Source organism: Crinia signifera, chromosome 9, assembly GCF_055691185.1.
Source record: "Crinia signifera chromosome 9, ASM5569118v1, whole genome shotgun sequence".
Taxonomy (NCBI): domain Eukaryota; kingdom Metazoa; phylum Chordata; class Amphibia; order Anura; family Myobatrachidae; genus Crinia; species Crinia signifera.
This window is the reverse complement of record NC_139225.1, coordinates 153,365,007-153,382,487: the sequence shown is the minus strand read 5'-3', so window position 1 is coordinate 153,382,487 and position 17,481 is coordinate 153,365,007. Positions and strand designations below refer to the sequence as shown.

The window sequence follows — 17,481 nt, the reverse complement described above, 5'->3', positions numbered from 1 at the left end:
TGGGTACACACCAGGACGACAAGGGTCCGATCCCATCAATCTAGATCCAATTCTGACCGATTGGATGTAGATTGTGTGGTGATTGGGCCCTTTTCTTTTATATTGAATTTACCACTGTCTAATGCTGGGTACACACCAGGACGACTAGGGCCCGATCCCCACAATCTAGATCCAATTCCGATCAATTGGATGTAGATTGTGTGCTGATTGGGCCCTTTTCTGACCTGGTGTGGCCCGATACCGATCCGATGCGCGTCCCCGCGGGTCGGTCGGTCGTTATTGAGATCCTACCTGCTGCAGGTAGGATCTCAATGACGACCATACAGCCGGGTGCGGGTCGCCATCGGATCGGACCCGCTCACGGTGCACATCGTGAGCGGGTCGTGCCCCCCGGCGTCACCGTGAGCGGCTCGGACGAGACACTGACGACCCGCTCACGATGTGCATCGTGAGCGGGTCGTCCTGGTGTGTACCCCGCATTAGTACTGCCACTGATGTCAATTATATTTCTTCCCGTTACCCCGCTGTATGTTATACCTCTACTATAGTGGCCCATTCTCTCTACCTGCTGCCTCATGTCCTGCCCATCCCTGCCATGCTCACTTCTTGCCCTCAGTTCTCCTTACCTGCACCTCATGTCACATGTCTGTCTCCCCCTCCCTCTAGACTGTAAGCTCCTTAGAGCAGGGCCCTCTTCCCTCCTGTTCTCACAGCACTCTTCTTGCCTTTCAATTACAGCTCTCTTACTCACCTACCATCTATACCCAGGCCCGGCGACAGGGAGGGTCAAGGGGGACATCTGACCCTGGCCCCAAGGGTCGGAGGGGCCCCAAGATCACGGGGCACACAAAAAAATATGCACTACGTTTTATTATGCTGTCTGCTCCGTTGCTGGGTCGGAGCAGACAACAAACATATGCAGAGAGATCTCTCTCCCTCCTTCATTACCTGTCACCTGGTAAAAGTATTTCAGGGCCATCTAGCTGCGGAGGATGTCTCTTCTCCAGTATGTTGCCGAGCATGCAGCAGCAGCAGAAGCTAAAAGAAGATGGCTGCCCCCATAAGACTACACAAAGATGGCCGACGCCCACCAATGAGAAGCCAGGAAAAAATAGAGGATACAGAAAAAGGGGCGGAGCTTAACGGGAGTGTGAGGAGAAGATTTGCAGGGAAAGGTCCAGAGAACCTGCTTAATGCCTACTCCAGCTTTTTAATTGACCAGGTAAGTGCCTTGGGGGAGGGGAGACAGTTCTCTCTCCTATCTATCTATCTATCTATCTATCTATCTATCGCTATCATGCTTGCAGGCAATGGAATGTTTCCTATTAACCCCTTCCCGACATTGCCTTTTATGGTAATTTTTTTTTTTTCCTCCTTGCGTTCAAATAAGCGTAACTTTTTTAATTTTCCGGCTATATAGACACATGAGGGCTTTTTTTTTGCGGGACAAGTTGTACTTTTTAATGGTACCATTTACTATACCGTATAATATTCTGGGGAATCAGGAAATAATTCAATGTGGGGTAAAAAGAAAAAAAAACGCAATTCCACAATTTTGCGCTGGTTACGTTTTTTTTGGAGTTCATAGTTCGTTTAAAATGATGGGTTATCTTTATTCTATGGGTCGTTACGATTCCGGTGATACCAAACTTATATAGTTTTCGTTACATTTTACCACTAAAAAAAAAAATAGAAAATGTTACGGTTTTTCGAATTTGCGTCGCGTCGCCATGTTCTGCGGCTTATAACTTTTTTATTTTTCCACCTACGGACCTGGGTGAGGGCTCATTTTTTGCGGGCTGAAGTGTACTTTTTAATTAATACCATTATGGGATATGGGCGACTTTCTGATCTCTTTTAGCTATTTTTTTTTGGGTAGGCGATGCGACCAAAAAACGTAGTTTTGGCGTTGGGGATTATTTTCCGTTTACGCCTTTAACCGTGCAGGATAACTAATGTTATATTTTAATAGATCGGACTTTTAGGAACGCGGCGATACCAAATATGTTTATTTTTTTATTTTTTATTTATTTTTATTTGGGAAATGGGGAAAGGGGGGTGATTTGAACTTTTAATATTTTTTTTTTTGTTTGTTTTTTTTAAACTTTTTTTTTTTTTTTTTTTACTTTTACTACAAGGCCCCCTAGTGTACTTGACCACTAGGGGGCGCGATCGCCTGTACTAGGTTCAGCCATAGAGCTCTATGGCTGAACGTAGTGATTTTATGCACTTCCTATTACATCCTGCCTCAGGCAGGATATGATAGGTATGCAGACACGGCCAGCACAGGGGTCTACATTAGACCCCTGGCTACCATGGCAACCGATCGGCACCCTCCGATCTCGCTGCGGGGGGCCCCGATCGGCGCCGGAGGGGGGCGCCCCCCCTCCGATCAGCTATTTAAGCACTGCGGTCGCTTTGCCCGCGGTGCTTAAAGGGTTAAACGGCCACGATCGGCGAACTCGCCGCTCGTGGCCGTGAGAGCAGGGACCTGGCTGTAATATACAGCCATTACCTGCTCTCTTTCAAGCCAGCTCACTCCGTGAGCTGGCTTGATTCCCCCGCAACCGACATATGACGTAAATGTACGTCATATGTCGGGAAGGGGTTAAAAGACACATACACACAAACACACACACACACACACACACACATATATATATATATATATATATATATATATATATATATATATATATATATATGTGTGTGTGTGAACAGGGTTGTTGTTTTTTTTTTGGGGGGGGGGGGGGCGCGGAGCTCTCTATGTACCGTTCCCCAAGATTTCTGTTGCCCCCCATACATTAGTCCGACTTGTCCTAGGGACAAGTCGGACCTGATTTCCCCTGCAGCTCCCCGGGAGGGGGAAGCACGATTAGGCACTTGATGTGCCAAGTTTTGCATATGCTAAATCGCATGGATTTATCATATGCAGTCCCTGGGGAGATGCAGGAGGGAGCTGAGCGACCATATTGCCAGCGATTGGAGTATACACCGGCGATAAATCGCCGGGTGCGCGCTCCCATTTTCAGTGCCCTGCCTTTTCTTCTGACAGTGTGTCATTTTCATCAGCGACCATCTCTGGTTGCTGATGAAAACGGAAAACACTGACCAATATGATTGCTGAGCAATATATTGCCAGCAATCAGTGGCATAACTATGGAGGGATTCGGTATGAAATCCCGATAGGGTCAAAATCCCGAATGGGTCAAAATACCGACAAGGACAAAATCCCGACATTTATAATCCCGACAAGGTCAAAATACAGACATATAGAATGTACAGGTGAAACAGTCAACATGACTTTGTGTTGACAGGTCTCGAGGTCAATGAAACTATGTTTCATTTTTTTTTTCTTTCGCAGTATAATTGCTTTCCACTAGATTGTTGGGCTAAATAATTTTATTTTGACATTTTTTAAAGGAATTTGATACCACTAAGAAAAATTGCTCTGTAGTGGATTCCCCGTATGGTATTAACTAGGACATAAAGGCCCACCAGGGGATATAGGGATTTATTAGTTTGATTGTTATTTTTAGAATAGGTAAGAATCTTTTGCATTTCTGACCACAGAAAACAGTGTAAATGTACATAAAATAAAATAAAAAAAAGATCGAGCCAGGTAGGAGTCGAACCTACAATCTTCTGATCCGTAGTCAGACGCGTTATCCATTGCGCCACTGGCCCCAGATGCTGGAGACCCCAGGGGTAGTTATTATGTATGTCAGGGGATACACGCTGGAGACCCCAGGGGTAGTTATTATGTACTAGGTGATTCATCGCGCCCTACGGGCGCTCTTCACACCGTCGTAAGGGGCTGCGCCCCCTTAATTTGTGAACGTTTGTATATGAGAAATATGGTTAGAATTGTATGAAAGATGCCCTGTATTGCAACTTAGGTGTCCGCGAATCGCGGGAGGGGGGGTCGCGGAGGGTGCCGCGAATTGCAGGAGGGGGGGTCGCGGGGGGTGCCGCGAATTGCAGGAGGGGGGGTTGTGGGGGGGTGGATGCTGCGAATCGCGGGAGGGGAGGGATTGCAGAGAATCGCGGGAGGGGGGTCGCGGGGTGGGTTGCCGCAAATCGCGGGAGGGGGGTTACGGGGGCGGGGGTTGCGGCGAATCATGGTAGGGGGGGTCGCGGTGGGTGTGCCGTGAATCACGGGAGGGGGGGTCACGGGGTGGGGTGCCGAGAATCGCGGGGGGTGTGTGTGTGCCGTGAATCGCGGGAGTGGGGGTTGCGGGGGGTGGGGGGGTGTGACGCGAATCGCCACAAGAAAAAATCAACACAGAAAGGTCAACACATGTAAATGTTGACATAAGTGTGGCACTTCATTGGTGTCCATGTCGACACATGAGAATGAATATGAAAACATTCAAAAAATGAAAAAAAAACTTCAAAAACTCATGTCAACCTTTTTCATTGTCGACCATAGCCATGTCAGTGTTTTCCATGTGCAATTTAATTCTGAAGCTGCCGCGAATCGCGGGGGGGTGCCGCGAATTGCGGGAGGGGGGGTCGCGGGGGTGGGTGCCGCGAATCGCGGGAGGGGGGGTTACGGGGCGAATCATGGGAGGGGGGGTCGCGGGGGTGTGCCGTGAATCACGGGAGGGGGGGTCACGGGATGGGGTGCCGAGAATCACGGGGTAGGTGTGTGTGTGTGTGCCGTGAATCGCGGGAGTGGGGGTTGTGGGGGGGGGGTGGGGGGGTGTGACGCAAATCGCCACAAGAAAAAATCAACACAGAAATGTCAACACATGTAAATGTTGACATAAGTGTGGCACTCCATTGGTGTCCATGTCGACACATGAGAATGAATATGAAAATATTCAAAAAATGAAAAAAAACTTCAAAAACTCATGTCAACCTTTTTCATTGTCGACCATAGCCATGTCAGTGTTTTCCATGTGCAATTTAATTCTGGAGCTGCCGCGAATCAGGGGGGGTGCCGCGAATTGCGGGAGGGGGGGGTCGCGGGGTTGGGTGCCGCGAATCGCGGGAGGGCGGGGTTCACAGGGGTTCCGGTGGGGGGTTGCCGCGAATTGCGGGAGGTGGGGGGTCACGGGGGGTGCCGCGAATCGCGGGGGGGTTGCGGGGGGGTGTGACGCGAATCGCCACAAGAAAAAATCAACACAGAAAGGTCACATGTAAATGTTGACATAAGTGTGCCACTTCATTGGTGTCCATGTTGACACATGACAATGAATATGAAAACATTCAAAAAATAAAATAAATCTTCAAAAACTCATGTCAACCTTTTTCATTGTCGACCATAGCCGTGCCAGTGTTTTGCATGTGCCATTTAATCCTGGGGCTGCCGCGAATCGCGGGGGGTGCCGCAATTTGCGGGAGGGGGGGGTTGCGGGGGGTGGGTGCCGCGAATCGCAGGAGAGCGGGGTTCATGGGGGTTCCGGTGGGGGGTTGCCGCGAATTGCGGGAGGGGGGGGTCGCAGGGGGGTGCCGCGAATCGTCGGAGGGGGGTTGCGGGGGGTGTGACGCGAATCGCCACAAGAAAAAAATCAACACAGAAAGGTCAACACATGTAAATGTTGACATAAGTGTGGCACTTCATTGGTGTCCATGTCGACACATGAGAATGAATATGAAAATATTCAAAAAATGACAAAAAAACTTCATAAACTCATGTCAACCTTTTTCATTGTCGACCATAGCCATGTCAGTGTTTTCCATGTGCAATTTAATTCTGGAGCTGCCGCGAATCACAGGGGGTTGCCGCGAATCGCGGGAGGGGGGTCGCAGGGGGGGTGCCGCCAATCGTGCAAGGGGGGGTCGCGGGGGGGTTCTTTTTGCCATTTTGCCGCGAATCGCGGGAGGGAGGTCGCGGGGGGGGTGTGTTTTTTCCGCGAATCGGGGGGGGGGGAGGGTTTGGCGCGATCCGCGGGAGGGGGGGGGTCGCGGGGTGGTGGTTATGCCGCGAATTGCGGGAGGGGTCGTGGGGGGGTTCTTTTTGCAGCGAATCGCGGGAGGGGGGGTCGCGGGGGTGTTTTTGCTGCGAATCCCGGTAGGGGGGGTCGCGGGGGAGCGGGTGTTTTTGCCGCGAATCGCGGGAGGGGGGGGCGCGCGGGGGGGGGGGGGAGTTTTGCCGCAAATCGCGGGAGGGGGGCGCTCACCTGGTGGCTGTGGAGTAGCAGTGCTGGGCAACATGGGAAGGCAGTGGGTGTCTGGCACTGTCTGTGGGCTCACTGGGCTGGTTCTCTGTCACATACCTCCCAACATGACCCTCTCCAGGAGGGACACAATGCTCTGTTTCTAGACTTCCTTAATGTATGATTGCCATCACCTGTTTTAAACAGGTTAATTTCTCAGAAAGGTGTTCAGCACAGATGAAGGCAATCACACATTAAGAGGAAAGTCCAGGAACAGAGCGTTATAGACACAGACACCCACTTTGAGTGACAGATGTAGCCAAATATATAGGAGATGTCAGGGGATACACGCTGGAGACCCCAGGGGTAGTTATTATGTATGTCAGGGGATACACGCTGGAGACCCCAGGGGTAGTTATTATGTATGTCAGGGGATACACGCTGGAGACACCAGGTGTAGTTATTATGTATATCAGGGGTTACATGCTGGAGACCCCGGGGGTAGTTATTATGTATGTCAGGGGATACACGCTGGAGACCCCAGGGGTAGTTATTATGTATGTCAGGGGATACACGCTGGAGACCCCAGGGGTAGTTATTATGTATGTCAGGGGATACACGCTGGAGACACCAGGTGTAGTTATTATGTATATCAGGGGTTACATGCTGGAGACCCCGGGGGTAGTTATTATGTATGTCAGGGGATACACGCTGGAGACCCCAGGGGTAGTTATTATGTATGTCAGGGGATACACGCTGGAGACCCCAGAGGTAGTTATTATGTATGTCAGGGGATACACGCTGGAGACCCCAGGGGTATTTATTATGTATGTCAGGGGATACACGCTGGAGACCCCAGAGGTAGTTATTATGTATGTCAGGGGATACACGCTGGAGACCCCAGGGGTAGTTATTATGTATGTCAGGGGATACACGCTGGAGACCCCAGGGGTAGTTATTATGTATGTCAGGGGATACACGCTGGAGACCCCAGGGGTAGTTATTATGTATGTCAGGGGATACACGCTGGAGACCCCAGGGGTAGTTATTATGTATGTCAGGGGATACACGCTGGAGACTCCAGGGGTAGTTATTATGTATGTCAGGGGATACACGCTGGAGACCCCGGGGGTAGTTATTATGCATGTCAGGGGATACACGCTGGAGACCCCAGGGGTAGTTATTACGATGGTCCCACGACGTACAAGGTGTCCCCCATTGTCCACTGCGGGCTTCAGGATCCTCTTCAGCAGCATCTTCAGTCCCAGGGGTGCATTGAGCAAATATGGGGGCGCATCGGTGTCGTCACTGGCACACCGCGCACTCGCGCAATGCACCCCTGGGACCGGAGATGCTGCTGAAGAGGATCCTGAAGCCCGCAGTGGACAATAGGGGACACCTTGTACGTCGTGGGACCATCGGGCACCACCAAAGGACCAGGTTAGTATGGAAAAAATAAATATTTCAAAATCCGGAAAAATCCCTCATCCAAAATGCTTGTGGTCCCGAACATTGTGGATAAGGGATACTCAACCTGTAGTAGTTTTTGGAGTGCAGGACAGATGTAATAACATATCTGTAATATTAAATGCATGCAATGTACATGTGATAGGAGATGCCAGTAATGACCGACCAGGGTAAACAAATCAAATTGAATTGCATTAAGCCTAGTAAAGGCCAAATTCAGCTCCTACAGCTGGGGTATATGAATGCAGGGCTGCAATGCCTGTCATTCATATGTTAAAGCTCACAACCAACAAGAGTAAGGGGGGGGGAGGGGTTGTGACCTTCTACTTTGATTGGCAAGGGGAAGAATCTTGATGTGGTTTGTATAGATGTGAACCAAGCTCCCATGTTGATCAGCAGTCCTGCTGTCACTCTATTACAGTGGCAATGTATAATGCAAGTGCATAGTCTGAAACCTAAACCTTAAAATAGGGAGGACCCCACAAGTAATGGGGCCCATCCAGGAAGTCCATTGTACCCCTGTGGGACAGGCGGTCCGTGCTCCACATTGTTGGAGTGTGCCTGAAAGCTAGAGGGTATCTCTGGCCGCGTGGCCTAATGGATAAGGCGTCTGACTTCGGATCAGAAGATTGAGGGTTCGAGTCCCTTCGCGGTCAATTTTTTTTTTTACTTTTCAAAAATATTACAATTTTTTTATCCCAGTGAAATACCTTATGGAAGGTATGTACAAGTGGGTGCGGTTCTAAAAAGATGACAAAAAAATTAGACACATGAAAATGTCGACATGAATGTACATTTTTGTTATTGTTGACATGGACCCCCAATGAGGGTACCACATACCCCCCTATGGCTCGCTTTTCTCGCCATGCACGTGGATCGTAAAGCATGAAAAAGCCCACAAAAGAAAAAAGTCACGAAAAACTTATGTCCACCTTTTCATGCGTCGATCATTGGCATGTTCGCTTTTTGTCAGTGTCAACCTAGTGCATGTCGACCTCTTGACCTGTTAACGTAGACGCTGTTGATGGATCATCCGGATATTGCATAGGTAATGGCAGACAGATGTATGACCAGTGACTCCAAGCGGCACGTTTTCTATCTAGCGCCAATTACAGCCGCGTGTGTCTGTGGCGATTTGTGGAAGTGGGATTTAAAGAGGCAATAATATTAATTATAGAACCAGGAGGGACTGAATTTAATATTAATGCACCTTTAAATTATGTATAAGCTTCAAAAAGTGATAAAATGGAGAGTGATAAAAAACCAGCCAATCAGCTCCTATCTTACATTTTTCAAACCCAGCTTTTAACATGGCAGGTAGGAGCTGATTGAATGGTTGTTTATCACACTCAACCTTATCTCTTTTTTGAAGCTTGATAAATATGGCCCGTAGCAGCAGCAGTAGTAGTAGTAATAATAATAATTATTATTTGAGGGTAATAATAATAATAATAATTATTATTATTATATTTATATAGAGCTCTTTCTTTGAAAAGTGATACACATTAAAGTTACCCATGGATCTAAGTGAATTTGCAACAAAATGAAAAACAAAAACATTACATGTCAGAAGTGGGATTTGAACCCACGCCTCCATTCGGAGACCAGAACACCCAGATGTAGGTAAGAGATGACTCTTGAGTCTGGCGCCTTAGACCGCTCGGCCATCCTGACATCTGATAATCAGCCTGTACTTTGCCCTTACAGACATATCTTTAGCATGTGAAAAAGTTTTCTGTAATGTTCAATTAATGTTTATTTCAAAGTGTTATTGGTATTCACACTCTGATCCTCCTCTAGTGAAGGGATTTATGTAAGTTTTTAGGTTTTCTCCCACAGTTTTCCCAGATCCATTTGCCCCCTTGAATACATGGCATCTTTCCCAGAGGGTCCAGCAGGACCGGATTTCAGGTTGCGGCCGTCCCGAGGCACTAGATTATGCCCCGCTCCCTGCACCACTTTTATTACATAACCTAGATTATCCCCCGCACCCTGCTCCGCTCTTGTTACATAACCTAGATTATCCCCCGCTCCCTGCTCCACTCTTATTACATAACCTAGATTATCCCCCGCTCCCTGCACCACTCTTATTACATAACCTAGATTATCCCCCGCTCCCTGCTCCGCTTTTATTACATAACCTAGATTATGCCCAGCTCCCTGCACCGCTTTTATTACATAACCTAGATTATCCCCCGCTCCCTGCTACACTCTTATTACATGACCTAGATTATCCCCCGCTCCCTGCACCGCTTTTATTACATAACCTAGATTGTCCCCCACTCCCTGCGCCGCTCTTATTACATAACCTAGATTATCCCTGCTCCGCTCTTATTACATAACCTAGATTATCCCCCGATCCCTGCACCGCTTTTATTACATAACCTAGATTATCCCCCGCTCCCTGCTCCACTCTTATTACATAACCTAGATTATCCCCCGCTCCCTGCTCCGCTCTTATTACATAACCTAGATTATCCCCCGCTCCCTGCACCGCTCTTATTACATAACCTAGATTACCCCCCGCTCCCTGCACCGCTCTTATTACATAAACTAGATTATCCCCCGCTCCCTGCGCCGCTCTTATTACATAACCTAGATTATCCCCCGCTCCCTGCTCCGCTCTTATTACATAACCTAGATTATCCCCCGCTCCCTGCTCCGCTCTTATTACATAACCTAGATTATCCCCCGCTCCCTGCACCGCTCTTATTACATAAACTAGATTATCCCCCGCTCCCTGCGCCGCTCTTATTACATAACCTAGATTGTCCCCCGCTCCCTGCTCCGCTCTTATTACATAACCTAGTTTATCCCCCGCTCCCTGCTCCGCTTTTATTGCATAACCTAGATTATCCCCCGCTCCCTGCACCGCTCTTATTACATAACCTAGATTGTCCCCCGCTCCCTCCACCGCTCTTATTACATAACCTAGATTGTCCCCCGCCTCCTGCTCCGCTCTTATTACATAACCTAGATTGTCCCCCGCTCCCTCCACCGCTCTTATTACATAACCTAGATTGTCCCCCGCCTCCTGCTCCGCTCTTATTACATAACCTAGATCGGTAAACCATATCGTTCAGTGATGTCACTTGGACCTGTTGGTGGACCTTATGCATGTTGACTTTTTGTGTCGACCTTTTGACGATGTCAACCGTTTAAAACTGTTGACCTATGTGTCGACTTAACGACCACATACCCCAAAATCAACCTGCATGTTCAGTAGATGGGGGGCCGTTAATGATAATGAGTGTATACACTATAGTTTAAAAAAATATTGCTTCATTAGAACCCTTGGGAGCAATGGGATAGGTCATTAGGTAGATCATATTAGTGTCGACATGCGTTGGGTTGACCACTTAAGGTTGGCAGTGCTTAGGTCAACATGGCCGACATGCCCTACCATTCACTATGGCGTGGTGGGAGAATATAAAAGTGTGCCGAGCGCAGCGAGCCACGGTGTCATGTCAACCTATTTCAGTTGTCTATCTTAGTCCTGTGGTTGACCCAATGCATGTCGACCAAAATTTGCTCGACCCAGTGACCCATGGCCGTGAGCAATAGCTTTTCAATTCTTGACTAGTATGTATGGTTTGCTGTGGGCACAACCATCTCTACGGCAGCTGGCCACTGTGAATGACCACAAGAACCATCTCCTTTGCAGTGCACAGGGTTACGCGTTGCTGTGTGCCTGTCATTGTTACTAGGAAGGAATGCAGCGTTCTGCGATCTGTTCCCTGCTGCAGACATTCCTCCCTCCCCCCCCCCCCCCCCCCCTTCAGTCTGCCGCGCCTCACGCTGCACATCTCAAAACTGGCAGGGAATAAAAATAACGAGAAATTTGTGGACAAATGTGTTATAAGGAGCATTAGATAAATACTTACAATGTAGCGAAATGGAAGAAAACATTTTGTCAGAAGTGGGATTTGAACCCACGCCTCCATTCGGAGACCAGAACACCCAGTGTGGGGAAGAGCTGCCTCTTGAGTCTGGCGCCTTAGACCACTCGGCCATCCTGACAACTGCTACTCTCTGCTTGCTTTTCCCTTTTACTCGCTGATGCGCTGCAGCTGCTGCTGCTTGTTATATTTGGGAATCTTTAGTGTTTGTTTCGATTTTGTGCTGTTGGTGGGTTTTTTGTTTTGTTGCGATTTGTTGTTTTGTTATATAACCTTATTTTGTTCTCTTTTTCAAACTATTCTCCTGCCTGTAGATGACTTGTTTTTACATAATTATAATTAAACAGTAAACTTTTAATTTAACACTATTTTATTCTGGAATTACAGATTGTTCTTATACATGGCATGAAATGTATAAAATAAATAGAAGAAAAAAACAAAACTGGAGAATGCGGGCATCGATCCCGCTACCTCTCGCATGCTAAGCGAGCGCTCTACCATCTGAGCTAATTCCCCTTAGCTGTGACAGCTCTCAGCTATTCACTTGGTAATGTGACCGTCTCTTAAACACGCCTCCCCTGTCTCTTTTCCTTAAAGCAGAAGTCACGAAAATCTACAGCTAGACACTCAACTAACTATATTTACCTACATCCCTCCTGACTCCCCCTCTCCCGCACTACCCCCTCTCCTGCACTACCCCCTCTCCTGCACCCCCCTCTCCTGCACTACCCCCTCCTGCACTCCCCATCTCATGCATGACCCCTCTCCTGCACTCCCCTCTCCTGCACTCCCCCTCTCCTGCACTTCCCTTTCCTGCACTACCCCCTCCTGCACTACCCCCTCCTATACTCCCCTTCTCCTGCACTCTCCCTCTCCTGCACTATCCTCTCCTGCACTACCCCCTCCTGCACTCCCCCTTCCTGTACTCCCCCTCTTCTGCACTTCCCTCTCCTGCACCCCCCCCCTTCTCCTGAACTCCCCTGTCCTGCACTCTTCCTCTCCTGCACTCTCCCTCTCCTGCACTCCCCTCTCCTGCACTCCCCCTTTCCTGCACTCTTCCTCTCCTGCACTCTCCCTCTCCTGCACTCCCCTCTCCTGCACTCCCCCTCTCCTGCAGTCCCCTCTCCGGCACTCCCCCTCTCCTGCACTCTCCCTCTCCTGCACTCCCCTCTCCTGCACTCCCCTCTCCTGCACTCCCCCTTTCCTGCACTCTTCCTCTCCTGCACTCTCCCTCTCCTGCACTCCCCTCTCCTGCACTCCCCTCTCCTGCACTCCCCCTCTCCTGCAGTCCCCTCTCCTACACTTCCCTCTCCTGCACCCCCCCCCCCTTCTCCTGAACTCCCCTGTCCTGCACTCTTCCTCTCCTGCACTCTCCCTCTCCTGCACTCCCCTCTCCTACACTCCCCCTTTCCTGCACTCTCCCTCTCCTGCACTCTCCCTCTCCTGCATTCCCCTCTCCTGCACTCCCCCTCTCCTGCAGTCCCCTCTCCGGCACTCCCCCTCTCCTGCACTCTCCCTCTCCTGCACTCCCCTCTCCTGCACTCCCCTCTCCTGCACTCCCCCTTTCCTGCACTCTCCCTCTCCTGCACTCTCCCTCTCCTGCACTCCCCTCTCCTGCACTCCCCTCTCCGGCACTCCCCCTCTCCTGCACTCTCCCTCTCCTGCACTCCCCTCTCCTGCACTCCCCCTTTCCTGCACTCTTCCTCTCCTGCACTCTCCCTCTCCTGCACTCCCCTCTCCTGCACTCCCCTCTCCTGCACTCCCCCTCTCCTGCAGTCCCCTCTCCTACACTTCCCTCTCCTGCACCCCCCCCCTTCTCCTGAACTCCCCTGTCCTGCACTCTCCCTCTCCTGCACTCCCCTCTCCTGCACTCCCCCTTTCCTGCACTCTCCCTCTCCTGCACTCCCCTCTCCTGCACTCCCCTCTCCGGCACTCCCCCTCTCCTGCACTCTCCCTCTCCTGCACTTCCCTCTCCTGCACCCCCCCTTCTCCTGAACTCCCCTCTCCTGCACTCCCCCTTTCCTGCACTCTTCCTCTCCTGCACTCTCCCTCTCCTGCACTCCCCTCTCCTGCACTCCCCCTCTCCTGCAGTCCCCTCCATCTGAGCTAATTCCCCTTAGCTGTGACAGCTCTCAGCTATTCACTTGGTAATGTGACCGTCTCTTAAACACGCCTCCCCTGTCTCTTTTCCTTAAAGCAGAAGTCACGAAAATCTACAGCTAGACACTCAACTAACTATATTTACCTACATCCCTCCTGACTCCCCCTCTCCCGCACTACCCCCTCTCCTGCACTACCCCCTCTCCTGCACCCCCCTCTCCTGCACTACCCCCTCCTGCACTCCCCATCTCATGCATGACCCCTCTCCTGCACTCCCCTCTCCTGCACTCCCCCTCTCCTGCACTTCCCTTTCCTGCACTACCCCCTCCTGCACTACCCCCTCCTATACTCCCCTTCTCCTGCACTCTCCCTCTCCTGCACTATCCTCTCCTGCACTACCCCCTCCTGCACTCCCCCTTCCTGTACTCCCCCTCTTCTGCACTTCCCTCTCCTGCACCCCCCCCCTTCTCCTGAACTCCCCTGTCCTGCACTCTTCCTCTCCTGCACTCTCCCTCTCCTGCACTCCCCTCTCCTGCACTCCCCCTTTCCTGCACTCTTCCTCTCCTGCACTCTCCCTCTCCTGCACTCCCCTCTCCTGCACTCCCCCTCTCCTGCAGTCCCCTCTCCGGCACTCCCCCTCTCCTGCACTCTCCCTCTCCTGCACTCCCCTCTCCTGCACTCCCCTCTCCTGCACTCCCCCTTTCCTGCACTCTTCCTCTCCTGCACTCTCCCTCTCCTGCACTCCCCTCTCCTGCACTCCCCTCTCCTGCACTCCCCCTCTCCTGCAGTCCCCTCTCCTACACTTCCCTCTCCTGCACCCCCCCCCCCTTCTCCTGAACTCCCCTGTCCTGCACTCTTCCTCTCCTGCACTCTCCCTCTCCTGCACTCCCCTCTCCTACACTCCCCCTTTCCTGCACTCTCCCTCTCCTGCACTCTCCCTCTCCTGCATTCCCCTCTCCTGCACTCCCCCTCTCCTGCAGTCCCCTCTCCGGCACTCCCCCTCTCCTGCACTCTCCCTCTCCTGCACTCCCCTCTCCTGCACTCCCCTCTCCTGCACTCCCCCTTTCCTGCACTCTCCCTCTCCTGCACTCCCCTCTCCTGCACTCCCCTCTCCGGCACTCCCCCTCTCCTGCACTCTCCCTCTCCTGCACTCCCCTCTCCTGCACTCCCCCTTTCCTGCACTCTTCCTCTCCTGCACTCTCCCTCTCCTGCACTCCCCTCTCCTGCACTCCCCTCTCCTGCACTCCCCCTCTCCTGCAGTCCCCTCTCCTACACTTCCCTCTCCTGCACCCCCCCCTTCTCCTGAACTCCCCTGTCCTGCACTCTCCCTCTCCTGCACTCCCCTCTCCTGCACTCCCCCTTTCCTGCACTCTCCCTCTCCTGCACTCCCCTCTCCTGCACTCCCCTCTCCGGCACTCCCCCTCTCCTGCACTCTCCCTCTCCTGCACTTCCCTCTCCTGCACCCCCCCTTCTCCTGAACTCCCCTGTCCTGCACTCTTCCTCTCCTGCACTCTCCCTCTCCTGCACTCTCCCTCTCCTGCACTCCCCTCTCCTGCACTCCCCTCTCCTGCACTCCCCCTTTCCTGCACTCTTCCTCTCCTGCACTCTCCCTCTCCTGCACTCCCCTCTCCTGCACTCCCCCTCTCCTGCAGTCCCCTCTCCGGCACTCCCCCTCTCCTGCACTCTCCCTCTCCTGCACTCCCCTCTCCTGCACTCCCCTCTCCTGCACTCCCCCTTTCCTGCACTCTTCCTCTTCTGCACTCTCCCTCTCTTGCACTCCCCTCTCCTGCACTCCCCTCTCCTGCACTCCCCCTCTCCTGCAGTCCCCTCTCCTACACTTCCCTCTCCTGCACCCCCCCCCCTTCTCCTGAACTCCCCTGTCCTGCACTCTTCCTCTCCTGCACTCTCCCTCTCCTGCACTCCCCTCTCCTACACTCCCCCTTTCCTGCACTCTTCCTCTCCTGCACTCTCCCTCTCCTGCACTCCCCTCTCCTGCACTCCCCCTCTCCTGCAGTCCCCTCTCCGGCACTCCCCCTCTCCTGCACTCTCCCTCTCCTGCACTCCCCTCTCCTGCACTCCCCTCTCCTGCACTCCCCCTTTCCTGCACTCTCCCTCTCCTGCACTCTCCCTCTCCTGCACTCTCCCTCTCCTGCACTCCCCTCTCCGGCACTCCCCCTCTCCTGCACTCTCCCTCTCCTGCACTCCCCTCTCCTGCACTCCCCCTTTCCTGCACTCTTCCTCTCCTGCACTCTCCCTCTCCTGCACTCCCCTCTCCTGCACTCCCCTCTCCTGCAGTCCCCTCTCCTACACTTCCCTCTCCTGCACCCCCCCCCTTCTCCTGAACTCCCCTGTCCTGCACTCTCCCTCTCCTACACTCCCCCTTTCCTGCACTCTTCCTCTCCTGCACTCTCCCTCTCCTGCACTCTCCCTCTCCTGCACTCCCCTCTCCTGCACTCCCCTCTCCTGCACTCCCCCTCTCCGGCACTCCCCCTCTCCTGCACTCTCCCTCTCCTGCACTCCCCTCTCCTGCACTCCCCTCTCCTGCACTCCCCCTCTCCTGCAGTCCCCTCTCCTACACTCCCCCTCTCCTGCACTCTCCCTCTCCTGCACTCCCCTCTCCTGCACTCCCCTCTCCTGCACTCCCCTCTCCTGCACTCCCCCTCTCCTGCACTCCCCTCTCCTGCACTCCCCCTCTCCTGCAGTCCCCTCTCCTACACTCCCCCTCTCCTGCACTCTCCCTCTCCTGCACTCCCCTCTCCTGCACTCCCCTCTCCTGCACTCCCCCTCTCCTGCAGTCCCCTCTCCTACACTCCCCCTCTCCTACACTCCCCCTCTCCTGCACTGCCCTCTCCTGCATTCCCCTACTGCACTGCCCCCTCCTGCACTACCCCTCTCCCCCCTCCTGCACCACCCCCCCTTCTGCACTCCCCCCCCCTCCTGCACTGCCCTCTCCTGCACATGGCTTCCTGCACCTGTCAGGTGAGAGAACGCTTGACTCCTTGCGCCGTGCTGCATCTGCAGGTGAATGGATGTGATTGCTGACACGGCCGCACAGGTGAAAAATCCTTTGATGGTCACCAATAAATGTCAGTCTGATCTGACTTTGATCTGAGCCAGAGATGGATGAACAGTGAGTGGTCTCTGATATCATGTGACCCCAACTTGCCCCGTGCAGACTTCGCCATTCCTGTGTTTGCATGGGAATGGCCAGCATTTTTCTGGGCATGCGCCAGCCCCTCTCTGTGCGACTGCCTTGGCGACTGTGATAGTCACTGCGGCCCTGCACATGCGTATATTCAGAGAGAAGAAGGAAACGACTGCGCTCCTATACTGTAAAAGGAGTAGACTTTGCCAGCACCTATTCAAAAGAAACACATGTAAACTCTACATTAATGAAGCCCAATATTGTGGCCACTAAAAATACCTTTAAAAAAGGGAAGGTAAAAATTTGTGTTGGTGGCTAAGAAAGTAAGTCCATATTGAGTGAACCAGCTGGTTTTTAAGTTTTATAGTGAAAAAAAGGTTTAATATGGGCTAGGGGAAATTAGGGAGATTGCTAGACTAATGAGGGAGAGAGGGAGATTGCTGCTATGTCAGGGAGTCTCCTGCAGAATGCAGGAGGGGAGGTAACTATGATGTAACAGTGTAATGTGGGCTAGGTGACATGAGGGAGATGTGTAGCCTGCTCAGGGAGATTGTTGTTATTTCAGGGAGTCTCCTGCACAATGCAGGTGGGTAGGTAACTATGGTGTAACAGTGTAATGTGGGCTCGGTGACATGAGGGAGATTGCTAGACTAATGAGGGAGAGAGGGAGATTGCTGCTATGTCAGGGAGTCTCCTGCAGAATGCAAGAGGGGAGGTAACTATGATGTAACAGTGTAATGTGGGCTAGGGGAGATGAGGGAGATTG

The 17,481-nt window shown here is 52.1% G+C and overlaps 1 protein-coding gene and 5 non-coding genes across 8 annotated transcripts in view; 2 read left to right on the top strand and 4 right to left on the bottom strand.

Moving 5' to 3' along the window:
- Positions 1-940: 940 nt before the first annotated feature.
- Positions 941-17,481, top strand: part of SRPX2 (sushi repeat containing protein X-linked 2) — a 47,175-nt gene continuing 30,634 nt past the window's right edge. For 2 of the 3 annotated variants that reach the window (XM_083160311.1, XM_083160314.1), the window contains exon 1: positions 941-1,222. In XM_083160311.1, the coding sequence (XP_083016437.1) occupies positions 1,049-1,222 (174 nt within the window). In that variant the 5' untranslated portion in view covers positions 941-1,048. Of the gene's footprint in view, positions 1,223-9,049; positions 9,195-17,481 lie in introns of all 3 variants that reach the window. The other variant, XM_083160313.1, reaches the window with a different exon arrangement.
- Positions 3,615-3,687, bottom strand: TRNAR-ACG (transfer RNA arginine (anticodon ACG)). Its single transcript has one exon. It is a non-coding gene; the product is annotated as a tRNA-Arg (tRNA).
- Positions 8,155-8,227, top strand: TRNAR-UCG (transfer RNA arginine (anticodon UCG)). Its single transcript has one exon. It is a non-coding gene; the product is annotated as a tRNA-Arg (tRNA).
- TRNAL-CAA (transfer RNA leucine (anticodon CAA)) lies at positions 9,136-9,245 on the bottom strand. The gene is made up of 2 exons: positions 9,208-9,245; positions 9,136-9,181 (listed from the first exon to the last, which is right to left on the bottom strand). It is a non-coding gene; the product is annotated as a tRNA-Leu (tRNA).
- TRNAL-CAA (transfer RNA leucine (anticodon CAA)) lies at positions 11,483-11,591 on the bottom strand. Its single transcript has 2 exons — positions 11,554-11,591; positions 11,483-11,528 (listed from the first exon to the last, which is right to left on the bottom strand). It is a non-coding gene; the product is annotated as a tRNA-Leu (tRNA).
- TRNAA-AGC (transfer RNA alanine (anticodon AGC)) lies at positions 11,914-11,986 on the bottom strand. Its single transcript has one exon. It is a non-coding gene; the product is annotated as a tRNA-Ala (tRNA).